General features: G+C 41.1%; 1 protein-coding gene across 1 annotated transcript in view; it reads right to left on the reverse strand.

Annotated features, from left to right (window-relative positions):
• cdh7a (cadherin 7a) overlaps nt 1–23049 on the reverse strand; it is an 87533-nt gene that overhangs the window by 61021 nt on the left and 3463 nt on the right. Inside the window, exon 2 of the mRNA XM_017496446.3 lies at nt 10813–11262. Coding sequence (XP_017351935.1) covers nt 10813–11058 — 246 coding nt within the window. The 5' untranslated portion in view covers nt 11059–11262. The remainder of the gene's footprint in view (nt 1–10812; nt 11263–23049) is intronic.

Raw genomic sequence — 23049 nt, forward strand, 5'->3', positions numbered from 1 at the left:
TAGTTTCACACAGAACAGCAGAGAGAGAACATGAGCGAGAACACAGCGGGTGGTGCCGCCTATATTTGGCCTGTTTTCATAAACTCTTTTTTTTTTTCTGATGCATGGCCTGTTTGGTCTGTGAGGTTCTTTGTGGGTGTGTAAATAAAGAACATGAGAAATCCTGCAAACACATAGTGATGCTTTTTATAAAGTTTGATAATTAAGGGGCCAAGCACTAAATGTTAAGGGGACCAACCACGAAATCGGTTCAGTAAATTGTTCTGGGACTAAACACTAAATTGTTCAGGGTCTAATCACTAAATTGTTCGGGGTCCAAGCACTAAATAATTTAGGGACTAAGCACTAAAATTTAGGGGTCCAAGCACTAAAAAGTTCAGGGACTAAGCACTAAATTGTCCAGGGTCCAAGCACTAAATAATTTAGGGACTAAGCACTAAAACTTAGGGGTCCAAGCCCTAAAATGTTCAGGGACTAAGCACTAAATTGTTCAGGGACTAAGTGCTAAATTGTTCACGGTCCAAGCACTAAATTGTTCGGGGTCCAAGCACTAAATAATTTACGGACTAAGCACTAAAATTTAGGGGTCCAAGCCCTAAAATGTTCAGGGACTAAGCACTAAATTGTTCAGGGTCCAAGCACTAAATTGTTCGGGGTCCAAGCACTAAATTGTTAGGGGTCCAAGCACTAAATTGTTCAGGGTCCAAGCACTAAATTGTTCAGGGTCCAAGCACTAAATTGTTAGGGGTCCAAGCACTAAATTGTTCAGGGTCCAAGCACTAAATTGTTCGGGGTCCAAGCACTAAATTGTTAGGGGTCCAAGCACTAAATTGTTCAGGGTCCAAGCACTAAATTGTTCAGGGTCCAAGCACTAAATTGTTAGGGGTCCAAGCACTAAATTGTTCAGGGTCCAAGCACTAAATTGTTCGGGGTCCAAGCACTAAATTGTTCAGGGTCCAAGCACTAAATTGTTCAGGGTCCAAGCACTAAATTGTTCAGGGTCCAAGCACTAAATTGTTCGGGGTCCAAGCACTAAATTGTTCAGGGACTAAGCACTAAATTGTTCGGGGTCCAAGCCCTAAAATGTTCAGGGACTAAGCACTAAATTGTTCAGGGTCCAAGCACTAAATTGTTCAGGGTCCAAGCACTAAATTGTTCAGGGACTAAGCACTAAATTGTTCAGGGTCCAAGCACTAAATTGTTCAGGGTCCAAGCACTAAATTGTTCGGGGTCCAAGCACTAAATTGTTCAGGGACTAAGCACTAAATTGTTCAGGGACTAAGCGCTAAATTGTTAGGGGTCCAAGCACTACATTGTTCAAGGTCCAAGCACTACATTGTTCAAGGTCCAAGCACTAAATTGTTCAGGGTCCAAGCATTAAATTATTCGAGGTCAAAGCACAATAGTGATTTTTCTTCCTGTTACAAGTATTACAGAATTTGTCATTTAATAATAACAGTCGCTGTGCTTGTACACAACAGTAAATTCCTTGATTGTTTTTGCTGTGTTCGCACTTTGTTACATTACTCTTCTTCAGTGCTTAAATATATTTATGTCAACTGACACGGGATAAGCTATATTATATTAAATCATACGTAAATGACAAAATCGAGTCACGCTGCTGACATCTGGGCTTAAAATATCTGCACCGTCGCCCCCCTCTGTGTTCCGGCACCAGCGGCACGATCCATCAGTAATGAAGTCGTTTTGGCAGCAATATATTAACCCTGGTTAAGACAGATTTCCTGAATGATCTGCAGGAGATATAAATGATTTCCATATTTCCTGCTCTATAATTAAACACAGTCAAGGAACCAAATGAGGGAACTTTCATCTTTTTGTGACTTGGACTTTGAAAACTTTTTTCATTCAAACTTTTTAAGACAGATGTGAAATAAATGAAATTAGAGACTGACAAATGAGCGAAAGATTTGAAGTGTGTGTAGAAAATAGAAAGACTGTATGTGAGAGACACAGTGTGTGTGTGTGTGTGTGTGTGTGTGTGTGTGTGTGTGTGTGTGTGTGTGTGTGTGAGAGCGAGAGACAGAGAATAAACAATAGACCATGTGTGAACGAGAGAACTACCGAAACCGAGCGACAGATCGGTGTGTGTGTGTGTGTGTGTGTGTGTGAGAGAGAGAGAGAGAGAGAGAGAGAGAGAGAGACAGAGACGCAGTACAGAGCATGCACATGACTCTGCTCATTATCATTCCATGCTGACACACACTTGTGTTCAGTCTTTCCTGGTTTCGAGTCAACTGGTGATGAGTCAGATCCGAATAAAATTCAGTCTGGTGGTGTGTGCTGCTAAAGAGCTGTGCGTATGTGTGTGTGTGTGTGTGAGAGAGAGAGAGGAGGCGAGCAGAGCTGTAAGACAGGTGCCTGATGTATTCAGATCATCTCTCACGGTCGTTGTGTTTTAATTCAGCTCTAATGTGACACCCGCCGGCAGTCTACCAGAAATGATTACCTGACGCTGTTGAAATTTGATAACTTTAACTTCAAATGTTCATGCGCCGAACTTTCTACACGTCTAATGCACATTTAAAACTAAAAGCGGTAATTAATTCGCAACGCCGAATAAGCTGCTGTAAAAATGCCGTTCTTTGACGTTAACTAGCTACACCAGAAGCTCGTTAGCGTAACGAAATTAAAGCAACGTTGTTGATTGCGTGTTCAGGCGTACGGTACATGGCCAATAAAACTGATACTCGATCTGAAACTGTTATGACGTCCAGGTACTACATTTGTTAAAGGTCTAATCACAAAATAAACAGGAGTTCAAGCACTGTACTGCATTGTTAGGGGTCCAAGGGAAATCTTGTTAGGGGTCTAATCACACAGAATCATGTGTCCAAGCAGGACAATTGTTAGGGGTCCGTGCACTAAAATGTTAGGTGTACAAGCACCAAATTATTAAGGGTTAATGCATTATATTTTTTTGAGGCGTCCAAGCATTAACATCGATCATTTATGTGTTGAGTGTAAGGCCATGAGAGGTACTGCGAATCTGGAGTTCAAGCAATTAAACTGATTCTGTTTTCAAAATTGTTAGGTGGCACAATAAGCACACAGATTATCTGTCCATGCACGAAAATAGTTAGGGGTCCATGTGGTAAATTATCAGGGGTCCAAGCACAAAATCAATGGGGATACAAGCACTAAATTGTTAGGGGTCCAAGCACAAAATCATTGGGGATTCAAGCACTAAATTGTTAGGGGTCCAAGCACTAAATTGTTAGGGGTCCAAGCATGAAAATTGTTAGGGGTCCAAGCACTAAATTGTTAGGGGTCCATGTAGTAAATTATCAGGGGTCCAAGCACAAAATCATTGGGGGTCCAAGCACTAAATTGTTAGGGGTCCATGTAGTAAATTATCAGGGGTCCAAGCACAAAATCATTGGGGGTCCAAGCACTAAATTGTTAGGGGTCCAAGCACTAAATTGTTAGGGGTCCAAGCACAAAAATTGTTAGGGGTCCAAGCACAAAATCATTGGGGATTCAAGCACTAAATTCTTAGGGGTCCAAGCACTAAATTGTTAGGGGTCCAAGCATGAAAATTGTTAGGGGTCCAAGCACTAAATTGTTAGGGGTCCAAGCACTAAATTGTTAGGGGTCCAAGCACTAAATTGTTAGGGGTCCAAGCACTAAATTGTTAGGGGTCCAAGCATGAAAATTGTTAGGGGTCCAAGCACAAAATCATTGGGGATTCAAGCACTAAATTGTTAGGGGTCCAAGCACTAAATTGTTAGGGGTCCAAGCATGAAAATTGTTAGGGGTCCAAGCACTAAATTGTTAGGGGTCCATGTAGTAAATTATCAGGGGTCCAAGCACAAAATCATTGGGGGTCCAAGCACTAAATTGTTAGGGGTCCAAGCACTAAATTGTTAGGGGTCCAAGCACAAAAATTGTTAGGGGTCCAAGCACAAAATCATTGGGGATTCAAGCACTAAATTCTTAGGGGTCCAAGCACTAAATTGTTAGGGGTCCAAGCATGAAAATTGTTAGGGGTCCAAGCACTAAATTGTTAGGGGTCCAAGCACTAAATTGTTAGGGGTCCAAGCACTAAATTGTTAGGGGTCCAAGCACTAAATTGTTAGGGGTCCAAGCACTAAATTGTTAGGGGTCCAAGCATGAAAATTGTTAGGGGTCCAAGCACAAAATCATTGGGGATTCAAGCACTAAATTGTTAGGGGTCCAAGCACTAAATTGTTAGGGGTTCAAGCACAAAATTGTTAGGGGTCCATGCACGAAAATTGTTCAGTGTCCAGGCACCAAATTATCAGGAGTCCATACATTAAATTTGTTCAGGGTCCAAGTACAAAAAATTGTAGCGGTCCAAGCACTTAATCGTCACTGCATTTTCTGCAAGTGACAGGTTATACATTTTTATACGGTGATACCCGTTATAATGTAACACGCCATTTAACACGAATAAAAGACGAGCTTTTTAAATGCATCCATGAACAAGACAAATCTACAACGTGTCCTTCTTTAATCAATAAAAACCTGTTAGTCTTGTAAAATTCCTGTGACCTAAGATGAATAAATAATCGGCAGTCGATCGACTTCAGTTCATCACACCACCCTATCGTTGATTATCTTCCGAAAAAAGCACGTCACAGAGCTTTTTATTCCTTATTGTATTCCTTACCTACTTGCAGCGATCTCAAACAGGTTTGAAAGCACTCATTGTTGACAGCTGTGAGCAAAAACTAGGATTAGAACTCATTAGTCAGTCGAGTTAGCTACAATGCCTAGCTATAAAGAGCAAGTTAGATTGTATTAGCTACAGTAGATGACTAGCGAGACAGCAAACCCTCTGATCAAGCAGAAAAAAAGCTATGGTTCAGATTCTGTTGTTTAGAACAAAACAAAATGACAAAACAACAACCCAGCGGGTTCGGGGTTCGAGTCCCACCGTGGCCGTGTGTGTGCGGAGTTTGCATGTTCTCCCCGTGCTGCGGGGGTTTCCTCCGGGTACTCCGGTTTCCTCCCCCAGTCCAAAGACACGCATGGTAGGCTGATCGGCGTGTCTAAATTGTCTGTAGTGTATGAACGGGTGTGTGAGTGTGTGTGATTGTGCCCTGCGATGGATTGACACCCTGTCCAGGGTGCACCCCGCCTTGTGCCCCATGCTCCCTGGGATAGGCTCCAGGTTACCCGCGACCCTGAAAAGGATAAAGCGGTATAGAAGATGGATGGATGGATGGAACAACCGAGCGATGACGAGCGCTCTCAGAAACGCTGTATATTACACAAATACAACACAATATGACCGTTTTTTGTCATCATCCAGAATCTTTCAACTCCTCCTGTGTGACAAATCCTTACTAATCCCTTTTAATCTGAGTGAGCAGGACTTTAAATCCGCTCGCTATCAAAGAGCCGTGATCAAACAACGTGTCAGATATTCATTAAACACACAGCCGGTCATTAGCGAAGAGCCAGCAAGTGTCAGTGAGACCCACTTTCTACAGTAGTTCGTCTGCAACAAACTAGAACTCGATGTAACGTGCTAGCGCATCAAATACCTGTCGGGTGGATTTACAGGAAGCTTTTGTAAGTTTATTACCTTAGAAATCCAAACAGGGTGGACTCATCTTATAAAGAGTCAGCGCTACCAGAACGTACCGTTCTCCGCTGGAAAACGACGAGGCGTCTGCTAATCGCGGGTTTACCGTATATTAACGTTAATATTCTACTATTCGAATACGTTATTGTTTCTATGCCGACGACTTCTACACGCTCACGTACGGCTTAGATTCTCTGCCGGACTGTTTTGCTTTTATGGGAGGAGCCTACAGTATCAGCGCTTTGTAACAATCAGAGGCGAAGCCGTAACTTCGCACGACAAATGACACGACAAGCTGCGAATTTCGTATTATTCACGTCAACAAAGAGAGACTGGTGAGGGAACTATAAACGCATTCGAAAATATTATCGTTGAGGTCATAAGTTTACGGACACCTTGCAGAATATTTTTTTCAAAGTGCGATGATAAAAAAAAAAATAAAAATAAAAAAAAAAAAAAAAAAAGAGAGAGAGAGAGATTTTTTTTTTATTCAGTTCGGCCCTGAATACGCAACTTCACACAACAGATGTTTACATATAGTCCGCGAGAAACAAACGGACCAGTTCAAAAGTTTGCACACCCTTCATTCTTAATGCTGTGTGGTTACCTGGAAGATCAACGACATGGTGTTTTTATGTTTTGCGAGAGTTCTTCACGAGTCCCTTGTTTGTCCTGTCCACTGTTCTTCAGAAAAATCCTCCAGGTCCGGCAAATTCTTTGCTTTTCCAGCATCTTCTACATAGTTGACCCCTTTCCAACGCCGGCTATATGATGTCGAGATCCATCTTCTCACACCGAGGACAACTGAGGGATTCGTCCACGACTATCACGAAAGGTGCAAACGTTCACTGATGCTCAAGGACGCAACACTGGTTTCCAATTTGTATTATCCCTCTTATTATTATTATTATTATTATTATTACTATTAACATTTGCCAGCTTCTGCAATGCGTAAGTAAACTTACGACCTCAACTGTATATGTCATTCTTTATTAGAAATCCTGCTGTGGAATAAAACACTTCAAGACTTGCTGTTATTGGAAAACTTTCGTTCAAAGCCCCACCCTCTTCTCCCAGTTCACCAACCTACATTTGCATACTGCGACACCACTGGCTGTTATACTTTATGATGCAATAACACTGATTCAATTGTAACTCGGGTTTTCTAAAGAATTTCTCAACACCGCTGCGGTGACAACTGCACACTTTGATCAGCCTGCTGACTAAAATGAATTCTCACAATAGGATTTAATCCCAAAAACACATTTTTTTTAAAGGTTGTCTTTAAAAAGCAGTGCAAGACTTTGAAGGGAAAACACACAGACACACACACACACACACACACCAGCATACATCCTGTCACACTCTGCTGTCAAACAGAAGGCTCCCGAAAAGCAAATATTAGACGAGTCTGCGGTAATAGCAGGAGAGAAGTAATGGGTGTTATTACTAATTCACATCACATATGGAAAGCATGCGGCAGAGTCACGCATGAGCTCCTCGGAGGACGATTGTTATCGGAGGTACTCGTAACGCATATTTAACACCTAGATCTGTGTCGTGTCAGTCATCATGTAGGAAAAGGGGAAAATGCATTAAATCTGAGATCAAGCCCAAATTTGATTCCATTAGTAGTCTGATAACGAAACGCAGCGCTGGATTATTGAAGCCGACCCTGTGGTAGCAAAAATAATCCAACATTCCTGCAGGCGGTGTTCAAGGGGTCTCTGCTTTAATGAGGGCAAAATGAAGAAGTAATAAGAGACGGACTCAATTTATTCGTAGTTCAAACATCAAAGTACAATGAGCACCTCTTATTTCTCAAATGAAATATTTGAAGAATATATATATATATATATATATATATATATATATATATATATATATATATACATATAAAAAATGGAAGACATAATATGTCACCATCAAAAGAAGACCAAACACAATTGCTATATCTTACCAAACGAGTTCTTACATTCTAGCCTACTGCGTTACTAAATAATAGTAATGCAGCTGTGCTGAATTCTCCATTCTGATTGGTCAGAAGGTGTAATTTCCTACATAACAGCAGCTCTGATAAGAGTGCAGAGGCTTTCTAATAACATCTTTTCTTTACCAGGAGGGTAACACGGTAGTTGTGTCCCAAATGAAGGGTTTAGAAGGGTAGTATCGCCTCAAATGGAACTTTTTTGTTTTTACTAAGCCGTCCAGTCGATGGCAAATGACGTCAAACACACACCACTAGCTTTAGCAGAACACCCAGAGTCCGCTTCATTTTACTGTTTATGTCAGTGTTACCTTTTAGACCCAACATGACCTCAGTCGCCATCAGACCCGGGCGTAATCATCTCCGCAGGCGAATTCTGCCCGCACGATCCAATCTTCGCAGCTTCATTAATGATTCTAAGAGCGACTCATGTCAACACCTTAGTCAGAATATTATACGTCTTATTCAGAATAAGGTCCGTAATTAGATTACCGCTGTCCGTGTAAACCTAGTCAATGACTATGTTTACACGGACAGCGGTAATCTAATTACTGACCTTACCCTGAGTAAGATAATATTGTGATTAAGATGAGTCGCTTTTAGAATACTCCTTTCATGTACCCGTTTGACACGTTCTAGAACGTAGTTCGATTAACGGCGCACGTCATTACGTCACCGCTCCACGCCGTCCGACGTCCCTCCAGAATTTCACGTATCGACGTACAGTTCGTCTTCGTTACAGTTTTGGGTGTTTTTATAGAAAAAATTAGGTGTGCTAATAGACGACTGCTTGAAGCCGTGGGCTGCGTCCCAAACCGCGTACTTACCTTCTATATAGCAGCCGAGATCCATGTATTTCACCTACTATAGGCCTATAGTAGGCAAGTATGCGGTTTGGGACGCAGCCGAACTCTCTCGTTTGCCATCAAACGGTTGAGTGTCCTGTCGCACAATGCGGTGAAAACTCCCACACGACGTGAACAGTGTGATTAAGGTGTGTACGTGTCTGTAACGCACGTCGATAACGCGACTAAAACAGGAAATACTCCACACGTCTTAATTCCGCTTGTGTTTACTTCAAGTATGACTTTAATCAGATTAAGGTCATTAAAAACGGCTGTTTACATGCTAGTCTCTTAATCAGATTATCGTCTTAATCGGGTTCATATCGGATTATCGTCGTCCGTGTCAACGTGCTGACTGTTTACTCCACCTAAACCTAGTCGACAAGCATTTCCATAAATTTGAAACGTTTTTCTTTGTTTGTTTTTTGTTTCGTTTTTTTTTGCAGGTTAGACAAATGTAAAATTAGCCTAGCGACATGTAATCGGGGAGCACGCCGATATCACCTATTTTGCGTTTAGTAAAAACCTAGAATCTAATATTCCATAAAGTCAGCAGCAGGAGACACAAACTGTCTGAATAAACTTGCCTTTTCTTTTTCTTTTTACTTTTTTTTTTTTTTTTTTTTTTTTTTAAATTCTTTCCTTTTTTTTTTTTCCATCGGGCACCTTCACCGACTTCAGATTTCAGAACAGGCTCTGATGGAGGGCCTGAGGCGTGAGTCAAAACAGCAAATGTAGATGTCAGAAACAATAACTTCGACTTTGACTCATACCTGAGCTATAAAACTCTTCTTTTTTTTTCCCCGGCACTCGTAGGAGTGTAAACGCATCGAGCTTCCGCTAGGCCGTGATGGATGGGGTGAGAAATGTGTCAGACATCGGAGTAAAAAAACCAAAAAACAAATCAAAAGAACTCCGTTTTTGGGTAATCTTTGACACAGAGCCGTTGCGGTATCACAGGATTTATGTTTGTGGAGTTCCAGTCTTGTGTCAAACCATTTCTACACTTTATTTCAACATCAGAACGCGTTCTAAACAAAGTTCGTTCTAAAAGTCTATCTCCAAGACAACAGTTCCTGTCTGTTTAAGGGATGCGATTTAGCGGTTAGCATGATTTACAAAATCTCTACAGTTGTTTCATTAGAATTATTCGCTTCTGAATCTAGATCAAATACATCTTCATTTCTAACGTAGGGTTAGCTTAGCCGAGAAGAGCTAGCTAACTAACTAACACTAGCTCACATTTAAACATTTTTTTTTAATGTAACACGCGTAATGTAACGTAACTAACACGTCACAGAACTGTATAGAAAATAGATGCTAGACAGTAGGTCATATTTTTTCTAAGTTTAGCACCCTTTCTGGCTGACCAACATAGAACGCTAGCTATCGCTTGATATTCTTGTTTATTTTGCTTAACAAAGTTAACACGGTTAGGTTACATGGCTAATTTTAAGCAGAGGGCCAACTTTATTATTGACAGCTAGTTCCATACCTTGCCTAGATAATGCTACATTACCTAGCTAAAAAGGAACATGCTGTGCCAATCTGTAATGTCTCTGTAATAACTAGACAGTAGCTGATATTTATTACATGTTTTTCTCATTCAAGGGAAGTCTGACTAGCATCATTCCCTCTTGCTCGCTAGCTCCATTCCTTGCTAGCTAAGTAATCAAATGGCACTGTGGGGGGGGGGGGGGGGGTAATTTCTCATTTTAATTAGCAAATTGACTGTTAAACATAATTAATAAAAATGTTATAGATGAACAGACGGTGTTTTGTAATCCGTCTGGCTCACTAAAAAGCACACTGACTAGCATAATTACTGCCTGCTAATTTGCTCCATGTTCTGCACTGACGATGTAATTCTAGCTAAATTCGTCACCAGACATACGACTATGACAAAACAGTATCGAAAAAAGTTAGCTAGGCGGCATTTCAGATTTAACTCTACACGAAAGAGTATGTAGGCGAACAGTTAACTAGCTAACCGCTAGCTAGCGTAATACTTTCCCTATGCAGCCGTCCCTAGGCTGTCTCGCTGAATTGATCGACGGGAACAATTCCTGTCGTTAATAGTAATCGTGAATATGAATGATAATCGATATAAAACGTAAACTATTTGACAGGAAGTTCATTTACACATACAAAATGGCACTTGGGATAGTTAAGGGTTTCTTGGATTTTAATCGGAAGCTTCCGAAATGAGGAAATGTTAACTGGAGCTTTTAAGGGTTTGAAGAACTGTTAATGGTTCTAGATTTAACATTTGTTTGTGGTGCCGATGTTCTCATGCAGATTTGTCGAGAATTATATATAACAATACAGCGTTAAATACGGTTAAGTATATCGTAAAAAATGATTATTTGCACTTTCAGCTATTTAGATTTATAGAGCTGACTTACCTTGCCGACGTAGAGAGGGTCGTCCCCCGTGTATTCCTCCAGAACAAAGAACTGGTTCCACACCCAGTTCCTCTTGTGCCTGTGGAGTACCGGGTCCTCATCCTCGACTCTGAGCGGTGCGTCTGGTACTGGACGCAGAGGAACCGAGTTCAGCGTCATGGCCCAGCAGCTGCCCGCCCACTGGACCAGCACCAAAATGCTGAGCGCTGTCAGTCCACTCCAGACCCCACGGCTCCTCCTGCTCATGGTGCGGGCCGGAAGAGAAAATCGAAGGGCGAGAAAAAGTCGATGTGGGGTGACAAAGAGGCACGAGATATCCAGCAGTGGACGCTTGGCTCCGGAGTTTGTTCTCTGCGTGGAAAGGCAGTGGAGACGAGGAGTAGCGGTGATTGATGAGACGGATCACAGGAGAAGTGGATGTTGATCACGGCCGAATCAGGAATGCCGATCCTGAATAGACAGAGAAGAAAAGTGCGAGTGAGGGAGAGGGGAAAAAAAAGAAAGAAAGATTTGAAATGGGCTGAGGCAGTCAGTCGGGAGTCAGATCCTAGGAAGACACGGCATCATCTATGACACGCTAATGAAGGTAGCAATACCTGTCTTGTGCTGAAAAGTGTTAGCGGTACAGCAAATTCAATAAGCGATTCGACTCTGAATTGACTCGCTTTCGGGAAGTGACTCAAACATGCCATGTGCTTTGGTTGGCAGCATTGTTTTGTAGATATGAGGTGCAGAAATCCCTCGAAATACCAGCCGAAATGATGCCGTCCCAGCTCTGTGTTCATACGTGCAGCGTTTAGCATTTTGTTAATGGTGCCCTGGTGCGTTCTCCGCTCGGTGCAGTTCTTTAGGCAAGTGAGAACCCAGCAATGACTCACTCAGGTGCGGAACGAAAACAACAGAGAACATCTGAGCGAGGTTGTCTCGTGTCTAGTGAGAAAGTGATTCAACTCTGAATCGACTCACTTACAGGAAGTGAATCAAACATGTAGAAATGCCAAATTCTGGATTTTTGTCAAATAAACTCTGGATGCGATACATAAATAAACTACTTTTAGTAGTGTTTAGATAGTTATTTATATAACTATCTAATCATTTATTCAGAGACGACGACCTGTTCTCTGTGCTGGAGTGATTTGTTTGATTTCCACCAACACTTGAGAGAGGTTTGTTTCTCAGAAATCCATCACCGTATTTCTGACCAATAAAGTATCACGAGAACGTTTACAGTCCTAAACGCCCCTCAGACAATGCTGTTGCTTTTTTGGTTCGTTTAACTACGTGCAGTTTAAAACCGAACCAAAACAAACGATTCCAATGAATCAATTTCGCTCTGATTCAGACTCGGCAAACCGACTAAAATCACAGCGACCACACGAGCCCTTAGTAAATGATAAATAAATGATTAGATCGTTATATCAGTACCTTGTTTCAAACATTTTGTGTATCACATGACAGTTCTGACATGTTTGATTCACGTCCTGCAAGTGAGTCGATTCGGAGTTGAATCGATTTCTCAGACAGACCATGTCACACAGAAGCTCCCAGTTGCTTTGGTCTGCACTGTTGTGTGACCGCTGTATTCTCACCTGCAGGTCTAAAGAACTGCCACGAGAAGGAGAACACAACAACGATAAAATGCTGCATGAATTGAACGCAGCCTTCATATATGACTTGTTCATGTATTGAAGCACACACAATAATGACATTTTCTCCTTTTGACTTTGCTTCTTTTTCTATCGAAGTATATTTGTATATACGATATTTAATGCTGCTACGCACTCGAGCACAGGATTAAAAAGTGGAAGATCTTTTTGATAATTCAAAGGAAGCCATGAGAAGTGTGTGAAGTTCTGGGGGTAGACCAACAGGCCCGCAGAAAATGGAGCACATTTGTCTTGAGGGCAATGACCAAGAGACAGACAGACAGAGAGAGAGAAAGAGAATGAGAGAGAGAGAGACAGAATGAGTGAGAAAGACAGAGTGAGAGAGAGACGGAGTGAGAGAGAGACAGACAGACAGAGTGACAGAGAGAGACACAGAGAGAGACAGAGTGTGTGTGAGAGAGAGAAAGAGAGACAGAGAGAGAGAGTGAGACAGACAGAGTGTGAGAGAGAGACAAAGTGAGAGAGAGAGAGAGAGTGACAAAGAGAGAGAGACAGAGTGTGACAGAGAAAGTGACAGAGAGAGAGAAACAGAGAGTGAGAAACAGTGTGAGTGAGAGAGACAGAGAGAGAGACAGACAGTGTGTGAGAGAGAGAGAGACAGAGAGAGAGTGAGACAGACAGAGTGAGAGAGAGAGAGTGAGAGAGACAGAGAGAGACAGACAGTGTGTGTGAGAGAGAAAGAGAGACAGAGAGAGAGTGAGACAGACAGAGTGTGAGAGAGAGACAGAGTGAGAGAGAGAGAAATTGACAAAGAGAGAGAGACAGAGAGAGAGAGACGGAGTGTGAGAGAGAAAGGGACAGAGAGAGAGAGAGAGACAGAGAGTGAGAAACAGAGTGTGTGAGAGAGAGTGAGAGAGACAGAGTGTGAGAGAGAGAAAGTGACAGACAGAGAGACAGAGAGAGAGACAGAATGAGAGTGAGAGAGAGACACACAGAGAGAGAGAGAGAGACAGACAGAATGAGAGTGAGAGAGAGAGACAGAATGAGAGAGACAGAGAGACACAGAGAGAGAGAGAGAGACAGACAGAATGAGAGTGAGAGAGAGAGACAGAATGAGAGAGACAGAGAGACACAGAGAGAGAGAGAGAGACAGACAGAATGAGAGTGAGAGAGAGACAGAATGAGAGAGACAGAGAGAGACAGAGAGAGAGAGACAGAATGAGAGAGACAGAGAGAGAGAGAGAGAGAGAGAGAGAGAGAGACAGAGAGTGAGAAACAGAGTGTGTGAGAGAGAGTGAGAGAGACAGAGTGTGAGAGAGAGAAAGTGACAGACAGAGAGACAGAGAGAGAGACAGAATGAGAGAGACAGAGAGACACAGAGAGAGAGAGAGAGACAGACAGAATGAGAGTGAGAGAGACAGACAGAATGAGAGTGAGAGAGAGAGAGACAGAATGAGAGAGACAGAGAGAGACAGAGAGAGAGAGAGAGAGAGAGAGAGAGAGAGAGATCAATTGCTGACAGCAGTAAAACAAATGTATGCCACTCCGAGTGCCCATATAGGAGGTGTCAGCTAAATGAAAATGCCTAATAGCAGAACAGCGGTACACCATTTCCGTGCAGGACATTCAACGTCTCGGGAGATTTATATTTCTTTTAGCAGTAGCTGATGAGATCAGACAGGGGAAGAAAAAAAAACAACAACCGCAGCACGGCTGCTCCTACGCCGAGGTCTGGCTTTTACCTTGCTAATGAAGAAACCCCAGCGAGCTCAGACTGACCAGAGGCGTCTGCGGACGTCCATTATGAAACCCGCACAATTCCACAAGTCCAATTTGAACTTGAACGCTGCACTTTTCCAACAATGACTGTATTTTGTGGTACATTGCTTAGCGCTTTGACTCAAATTGTCCCATAAAAGCTCACGATATTCAGGAAAAAGATTGAGCTCTGGTCTACTCAGACCCGAGCGCTGCAATGTGAAATGTAACATAATGAGAAATGTCCATCATACGATAAATAAGAGCTTGCTAGCGCTGCGGGAGACGGTCCTGGAATCGCAATTTCCTTCTTATTTGAGTATTATTGTTTAAAGATCTCAGATATTCATAATATACAAAAAAAAATTATACAATCCTCGTTCTTAGACGTCCTTATCTTTAAAGATCTAAAACCATAATCGTTTAAAATATCATCCTTTAAAAAAAAAAAAAAAAGTAGTCATATTTTAAAGATATAAATCTATAATCATTCCAAATGTAACCCTTACGTAAAAACGATCCTTATTTTTAAAGATAAAATAAAATATATATATTATAATAATTCAAATGATAATTCTTGTAATTAAAGGTACTTTTAAAGACGATTATAAATAAATAATAGCTTACATATAACATAATCTCTATTTTTGGAAGATCCTTATCTTTAAAGATCTAAAATACATTAAAATGATAATCCTTATTTTTATATATATATATATATATATATATATATATATATCCTTTATTTTTAAAGATTGAAAACTAATTAATTTAATAATCCCTTTTTTAATCATAATATTTAAAAATATATATATATCTCAAATTATAATCATTTGTAAACCTCAAAATGTAAACCCCTTAATAATTCAAAATCTAATTCTAATATGTAAAGTATTCATTGTAATATTTGTAAAGTTTTAAAACTCTTAACAATTTCAAATGTAATCATGTAACTGTTATTTAGATGTTTTTATTCTTAAAAGCGTTTAATTGCAACCCGATCGGTATTAACATCGATCCTTAACCCCGGGATTCTTCAGCGGGTCCTGATTTACACTCCTCCGTCACATACCTCCGCACATTTCCTGTTAGTTTATTTCCTGTCCAATGAATAAATACATGATAATCCAGGATTTCACAAAGTTACCGGTCGACCACAACGCTTCTTCCAAACGTCTTTGCGCTCGCCGCGACAGAACGAAGCAGCCGTGACTCATGACACGCCGTAGCGCTCAATTAGCAATGCAAATCTGCAGTTCAGAAGCACGTAACCTTGGCTAAAATGACAAAAAATTCCAGTCACATAGCTCCTCCGGCCCTCGGGGTTCTCAGCAGAGCTTACTCATGCTTCAAACAGCCTTTTAAACTCCCAATCAAAGGAGTTCAAACAGAAATTGGGTCGAATCCGTCCTTGAAGCAGAATGCCTCACGCCTTCAGAATTGATTCTGATGCCATGAGGGATGTCAAGGCCTGGACAGAAATACAACGTCTCTGGAAAACAGAAGACTGCACACGTCGCCAAGAGGAGATCTGAACTCGAACGCCGGTCGGCTTTCAGCTAACGTTCTGCCCCAGCGAGCGAGAGGTCGGATCAAAGCGTCGAACACGTAAGGAATAACGCTCTGCGCGCTGTGCAGTTTTGGGGAAATAATCAGCGACGGAGTGGGGACATGACGCAGGGTTACTCTTACCACGCTGACGTCGAGGACGTGTTTTATTCCTCGTTCACCACAGCGATTTACAAATGATTAAGCGTTTATATTTCCAACGAATGGGAAAAAAAACAAAAAAAAACCCCACGTCGTAATTTTTTATCCATTTATAGTTACATCGATTCTTATAGGAACAAGTTAGTTCCTCTAACATGCGATAAACTTTTCTTTTAAGTCCTTAGGTTTTAAAGATATAAAACTATAATCATTCAGAACGTAACCCTTGCATAGAAACAATCCTTATTTTTAAAGATAAAATTTTTTTTAAAATCCTTTAAAAAAAAAAAAAAAAAACTATAATAATTCAAATGATAATTCTTGTAATTACTTTCAAAGACGATAATAAATAAATAACAGTTTACATATAGCATAGTTCTATGTATCTTTATTTCTGGAAGATCCTCATCTTTAAAGATCTAAAAGGAATCATACCTTTATTTTTAAAGATTGAAAACTAATGATAATCCTTAATAATCCCTTTATTAATCATATTATTATTATTATTTTTTAAAAATCTCAAATTATAATCATTTGTAAAAATGTAAACCCCTTAATAATTCAAAATCTAATTCTAACGTCTAAAGAATTGATTCTAATATTTGTAAAGTTTTAAAACTCGAACCATTTGGAATATAATCCTGTAAGCGTTAATTCGATTTTTAAATGTATTTTTAAAAGAGTTGAACAGCAACCTAATCGGTATTAACATCCTTTCATAGTTACGTGGATTCTTATAGAAGCAAATGAGTTCCCGTATGCACTCGCGTTATAGCAGCGATGAACTTTGATCTCTGGAAATTAATAAGACGCAGCTCGGCGAGTTCTTTGGAAAAACTGACCGACTGACACTGGAGACTCCTTCCGTAAATGTTAAATAAACGTCTCCTCACTGAAACCTCTCCCACATCAGTGATCAAGTAACAACACATTGGAATCCATCATTAGTCTAAGGTCACGTAGACCGTCCGGTGTGCGAGTACGTGCGAATGGGCTGTTACTATAGAAACGGTACTACGTTCATACCGTATAACCCCGGGGTTTGCGGCTGCACTACTGTCAGAGCCGTTTTCCTTGAGAATGAATCAACACCTGCTGTCTGACCAATCAGATTTGAGATTTCGACAGCGCGGCGGTGTGGGTGTGTGTAATGGATGTGCTTGTGAAGCGCTTATCAGGACGCAACAAATCATCGCATCAATCACCGAGCGCTTCCGTCTTCTGCCGAGCGTGTTTTTACTTCACCTCCGTCTAATACATTTAGAGAATATTACAAGAACCGGAGTCTGATTCCTAAAATATTGTCGAAGTATTTCTCAGTCACAACATACCATCAATCAGAGATGTAAAAAATAATAATAATAATTTTTTTTTTTTTTTTTAAACGGTAGTAAAAGTGTCTCGTATTTAAAAAAATAAATCTTAGAGTATAGATTTCTAAACGTGAAGCAGCTCAGCATCTGTAGCGTCAGCATCACTTTACAGTTTGCTTACACTCGATCGATTAGCTCTCGCTCGCTAGTGTGCCTTCACGTCCTGGATTAGCGTCGAGCCTCGGGTTTGTTTTCACTCGCTAGTTTCCATTCACTCGGTCGGTCCGATTTCTCTCTCGAATTAGCTTTCACTCACTTTGACTATTGTGTTAGCTTTTGCTAGATCAGCTTTCACTCACTAGCTAGGCTTCGCTAAGTAGATTAGCTTCATTGCACCGACCAGTTTTCTATCGCTCAGTCGGTTACATTCCTCTTGCTAGTTAGCTTCTGCTCACTAGATTAGCTTTCTTTCACTCACAGGATTGTCTTCACGCTCACTTTTCCTTTACTTGCTCGTACTCACTAGTGTGCTTTTGTTCACATTGTTCGTTTTTGGCTCGGTTAGCTTTCACATGCTACTTTGCTTTTATTCGGTAGGTTACATTTCTCACTCTTTTCCTCACTATGCTAGCTTTTACTTGGTTAGCTTTTCACTCGTTTCTTTTGCTCACAGGTTTGCTTTCACTCAGTAGGTTTGATTTTTCTCTCTCCAATTAGCATTTACTCGCTACTTGGCCTTCACTCTTCACTAGACCAGCTTTGTTTCACTCAGGACATTGCTTTTACTTTTTAGGTTGGATTTTAATTAGCTTTTACAAGTTTACTAGTTTGCTCGTTATTTTAGCGTTGGCGAGCTTAGCTTTCACTCGCTAGCTTGCTCTTTCTCAGACGCTTGTACTGGCTCGCTAGTTTCTTTTCACTCAGTAGGTCAGATTTCTCTCGCTAGTCAGCTTTTGCTCATTAGTTTGCCTTGGCTCACTAGATTAGCATTCTCTTACTCACAGGTTTGCTTTCGCTTTTGCTCTCACTTTGATTTTCTCGCTAGTAGCTTGTGCTCACTCCCAATGTTAGTTTTTGCTAGGTTAGCTTTTGCTAGGTTAGCTTTCACTCATTCGTTTGCGTTTATTCGCTAGGTTACCTTTCTCTCTCTAATTAGCTTTTATGACCTAGTTTGCTTTTTTCCTCATTATGTTAGCTTTTGCTTGGCCAGCTTTTCACTCACTGCTTTTGCTCACAGGTTTGCTTTCGTTCAGTAGATTTGACTTCTCTCTCTCTCTCTCTCTCTCATTAGCGTTTACGCGCTACTCTGACTTGCTTTCGTTCACTCATAGGTTTGCTTTTACTCTGTACTCTCTAGTTAGCTTTGACTTGTTTACTATCTTGCTCATTACTTTAGCGTTCGCTACGTGAGCTTTCACTTGGTAGATTAGCTTTTAATCTCTCGTTAGCTTTGCTCGTTATGTTAGCTCTTCCGAGGTTAGCTTTCACTCACCCTGCCGGGTCGCTGAGACTCAAAGAGCCTGTTCAATCAGCATCGCATGGTTTTATTCAAAGCTGTGTGGGATGAAAGAACGATGTCTTGTGATTGTGCGTAAACCTTACATAAGGTTATTTTTTCCCCCAGAAAGTTTAACTCCATCCACTTTACCTCGAAAGAAAAGACATTCTGTCAAAGTACACGATGCAGGGGTTGGAAAAGTCGCTAATTATCCGCACTTTGTAGTGAATATCGTGGCCACCGGATTAACATTAACCTCCTTAGAAAGCAATCACGGATTTAGGTTTCCTGGGGCGTTCAATTTCTCAGTGTATTTGATCGAATGGATTCTAAACAGAGTGCTTTTAGTCCGAGGCTTTCCAGCACAGCTTGATTTCCTGCGTCAGGTGTGTTAGGAGCAGGACGAGGGCGTGAATGTGGGGCGGACTGGCATTGTTCTCTTAACTCCGGCATGCGGGACTCGTGTTTAAGATCTGGTAAAGAAACCGAGCTGAAAAAGAACGTGATCTGAAGGAGAGGAGAAGAGTCCTCCAGGGATCCGCTGCCATTTCCTCTCATTCCCTTTCCACTCTTCATCTCTTTCCCGCTCTCTCTCTCTCTCTCTCACACACACACACACACACACACCTTGCCTTTCTTTCTATCCAGATCAGGAACAGTGAGGCAAAGTAATTCACAAAGTATCCTTCAGAGACTCTGTCGCTCCAAGTCTCTCACTACTCCCTGCTACTCAAATCCATCTCCTTCTCTCAGTCTTTTTTTTTTTTTTAAACATGAACTCTAACCATGCTGCAAAAGAACACACTGTCTCAGGATATTTTGCACGCCTCAGAGGGGAAATGTCTCATCTGAAGCCTCTAATCTCCATTATAAGCCTTGCTTTAGCTGGGAATTACAAGCGCTTAGCTTCCTGATTAGATCGCTGTACGTTACACTAGATAAACTCGACAAATGTCGAAAAAACGGCATAGGAGCCGTCGAGATGGAAAGAAAACGCTCTCGAACCACGTCTCAATTATCTCAACGCCGCAGAACGTCCATCCGGAGAACACCAAGTACAGACTCTCTAGGAGTTTTTCCTTTACAGTAGATACACCTTTAGAATCAGGCAGGTTAGCGTGATGTAGTAATAATAATAATAATAATAATAATAATAATAATAATTCAGGAATAAAACATCTGGTGCAGTGTGATGGTGACGTGGAGATACTGCTACCACCATGAAATTGATTCTTTTCCAATAGCAGCACATTCCGGAAGTGTTTTATTACTTTAATACCACAACAATTTACCAACAATTACAACTCTTTATTAACTAAAGACTAACACGTCATATTTTTGAGCCATTCATACACTAGGTAAATTTAATGTTGTGGAAGGTCCATTAAACAAGTTCGTTCCTGTGCTCACTTATGTTAAAGCGGCTATAAACAGCCGTTTCCTCACCTTCTCTCTCTCTCTCTCTCTCTCTCTCTCTCTCTCTCTCTCTCGCCCTTACAATCTCACGGCTCTAGAATGTTTTTGCAAGGAATAAGTGGGAAAATATCACCAAGTCAAGCTGTACCAAGCTGACAGACTCAGACCCAATAAAGACTGAGTGGTGTAAATAAAATCCGAAGCTGCTTCGACAAAGTATTAGTTTAGGGGTGTGCATACTTTTGCAACTAGGACATTAAGTTTCCAATTAAAAGTTTCTGATCGTTTTACACTTTGTAATTACACATCCAAGAAAGAAAAATATCAGATTTCACACAAAAAAAAACAACAACGGCCATTTTAACAGGGGTGTGTAGACTTTTATATATATATATATATATATATATATATATATATATATATATATATATATATATCCACTGTAAACAGGACTCTTTGTATATAAAGCTGTTATAACATACATCCTGAATATTTAATCAGCGTAGCATTACAATGCCTTGCATAAGACTGTCTTCACTCCCTGATGAGACCAACTGTACTGATTTTTTTATTGAATTTTTTTTTTTTTTTTTTTTTTTAAATATTATGGGCTAGTTTTATTTTTTTGAGTGTGTAGATTCATGACATACAATCCCAACTCCATTCATTTCAATCAATTCCGATACAAAATCTGTTCGAGGAAAAGATCTAGTGGGGTGAATACTTATGCAAGACGATGTATATTTATTACCAAACCGCCGAGAGGGATATTTTACTAAAGAAAACCTGGCAACCCGGACGGATCGTATTAGCTCTTACGACCTTGTGTATTCATGCTGTATGATTCGGATGGGATCTGAGGTCATTAAAGTTCACGTGATTTGGTGCTGTGATTTGGTTCATGTTACCGATACACCACTAGTATTTCTTAAAGAACTTCAAAACTTCAATGAATCTATATCATATGCGTCTATATAATAAATGTAAAGGTTCTGTGTTGAATCCCACAACAGAGGGTTTCCTTTCTAAGAAGGTTCCCTTGAGGATTTATTTTATATATATATATATATATATATATAAACTTTTGTATTGAAAGTTTCCAGATTGTTGATAGGGATAAATAGAACCAAATCTTCCAGACCACTCAAATACTTGGCTCCCATTCTTCATCTCTGTATATAAACACTTCCCGTTTCTTTTCTTTATCATGCCGTTATGCTGTATTTCATCATCACTGTACAGCGTACACCATCCCGAGTGCAGTTCTGTGGAAGTCTGTCCGTGTCTGTGAAACCTCAGTCCCCGTGCAAAACTCTTCTCTCTGTGCGTCACTGCTCCCGCGAGATCGTTTCGTCTTTTCCTGATCTAGACATTCAGAAGCTAACGAACACACCTGGGCAGTAAAACAGGCCAAAAATAAACCAAGGTGCTTGCAGTGGGCTGTGAGTCTCCGAGTCTGTCTGCTTTGTGTGCTATATTTATCTCACGCTGTCCTTTTTCCACTCTTCCATGTGTATCGGTCCTTGTTCCAAGTCGATCACCCACAAAGTGCGGATGATGAAGCCTCATTAGCCTTATCGCTCCGTGCGATGAAGAGGAACCTGACCTTCTCGGGCTTCCATGCTTGGGCTGATCCAGACCTCACCGCCTGCTGGGGGGCAGAGTGTTGGCGAGCAGGCTCAGCGCATAGCTCCTGGCATCGGGGCATCAAGCGCAGTACGGCGAGGATGGGCAACATATGGCCTCATTATTACAGCCTCCTGGTGGATACACTCGCCAGGGAGAGGCCACGAGTGCCAGCCTGGCTTACGGGCACTTCATGGGCTCGGAGAGATGGTTATGGAAATGTGGAGTCGCCAGACTGCCAAAAGGCCGAGTTTGGGATGAAGAATGTTCATCTTCAAAGATTATCTAGTGGTCTGGGTTGGGTTTTTGTGTGTGTGTGTGTGTGTGTGTGTGTGTGTGTGTGTGTGTGTGTGTTATACAGGGGCTGAACTGTTAATCATCCAGGGCTGAGCCCAGATTCTTCTCCATTAAAAAAAAAAAAACTTTTTAAAACGTACTTTTAAATATACCTTTTGCATGTTTTTTTTTATTATTATTATTATTATTTCTAGCACGTGAGGGATAATTGCTTGCACTAATTGTTTGCAGGACAACCGGACTGATAAAATGTCAATTTTTTGGCTAGCTAACACGAGACTAGGCTAGTTTGGGGTCGCTAGACAAGGGGAGGCACAACTAGCTGCTACAGTGCCACGCTAAGTGCGTTATCTGTCCTCATGCTCTGCTCTTATCACGTTCACGTAACTTATTATTAGACATTTGTTTACACAGCTTGTTTTCCTGCTCAGCGTGAGAGGAGGACGTTTCAGTGTCAACCCATTTACTGGTTTAAATATTTTTTTATATGGCTGTATATCACTCTTCCCTCACACTGACTGTGTGAGCTAGCGTTTGGTAGAATTGAGAGACCATCAGCCAATAAGATACGAGTGTTTCCACGTATCTTCCTGTAAACCCTGTCTGACCGGTCTCACCTCCGTTCAAGTGGAGATACAAAATTACAGACGGACTTCTTATATTGACGTTCAGTTACGTAGTGACAAATGTCTTCGACTAACCTGCGAGAAGTAAACTTGGTCAATTTGGTACAAAACCTAAACAAACCTTTTTTTGTCTTAAGCGAGAGACAGAGAGTGAGAGTGAGAGAGTGAGAGTGAGAGAGTGAGAGTGAGAGAGTGAGAGAGAGTGAGTGAGAGAGAGAGAAAGTGAGAGAGTGAGTGAGAGAGAATGAGAGAGTGAGAATGTGAGAGAGAGTGAGTGAGAGAGCGTGAGTGTGAGAGAGAGTGAGCGAGAGAGAGAGAGAGAAAGTGAGAGAGTGAGTGAGGGAGAATGAGAGAGTGAGAATGTGAGAGAGAGTGAGTGAGTGAGA

The sequence above is a fragment of the Ictalurus punctatus genome, chromosome 20, assembly GCF_001660625.3.
Source record: "Ictalurus punctatus breed USDA103 chromosome 20, Coco_2.0, whole genome shotgun sequence".
Classification (NCBI taxonomy): Eukaryota; Metazoa; Chordata; class Actinopteri; order Siluriformes; family Ictaluridae; genus Ictalurus; species Ictalurus punctatus.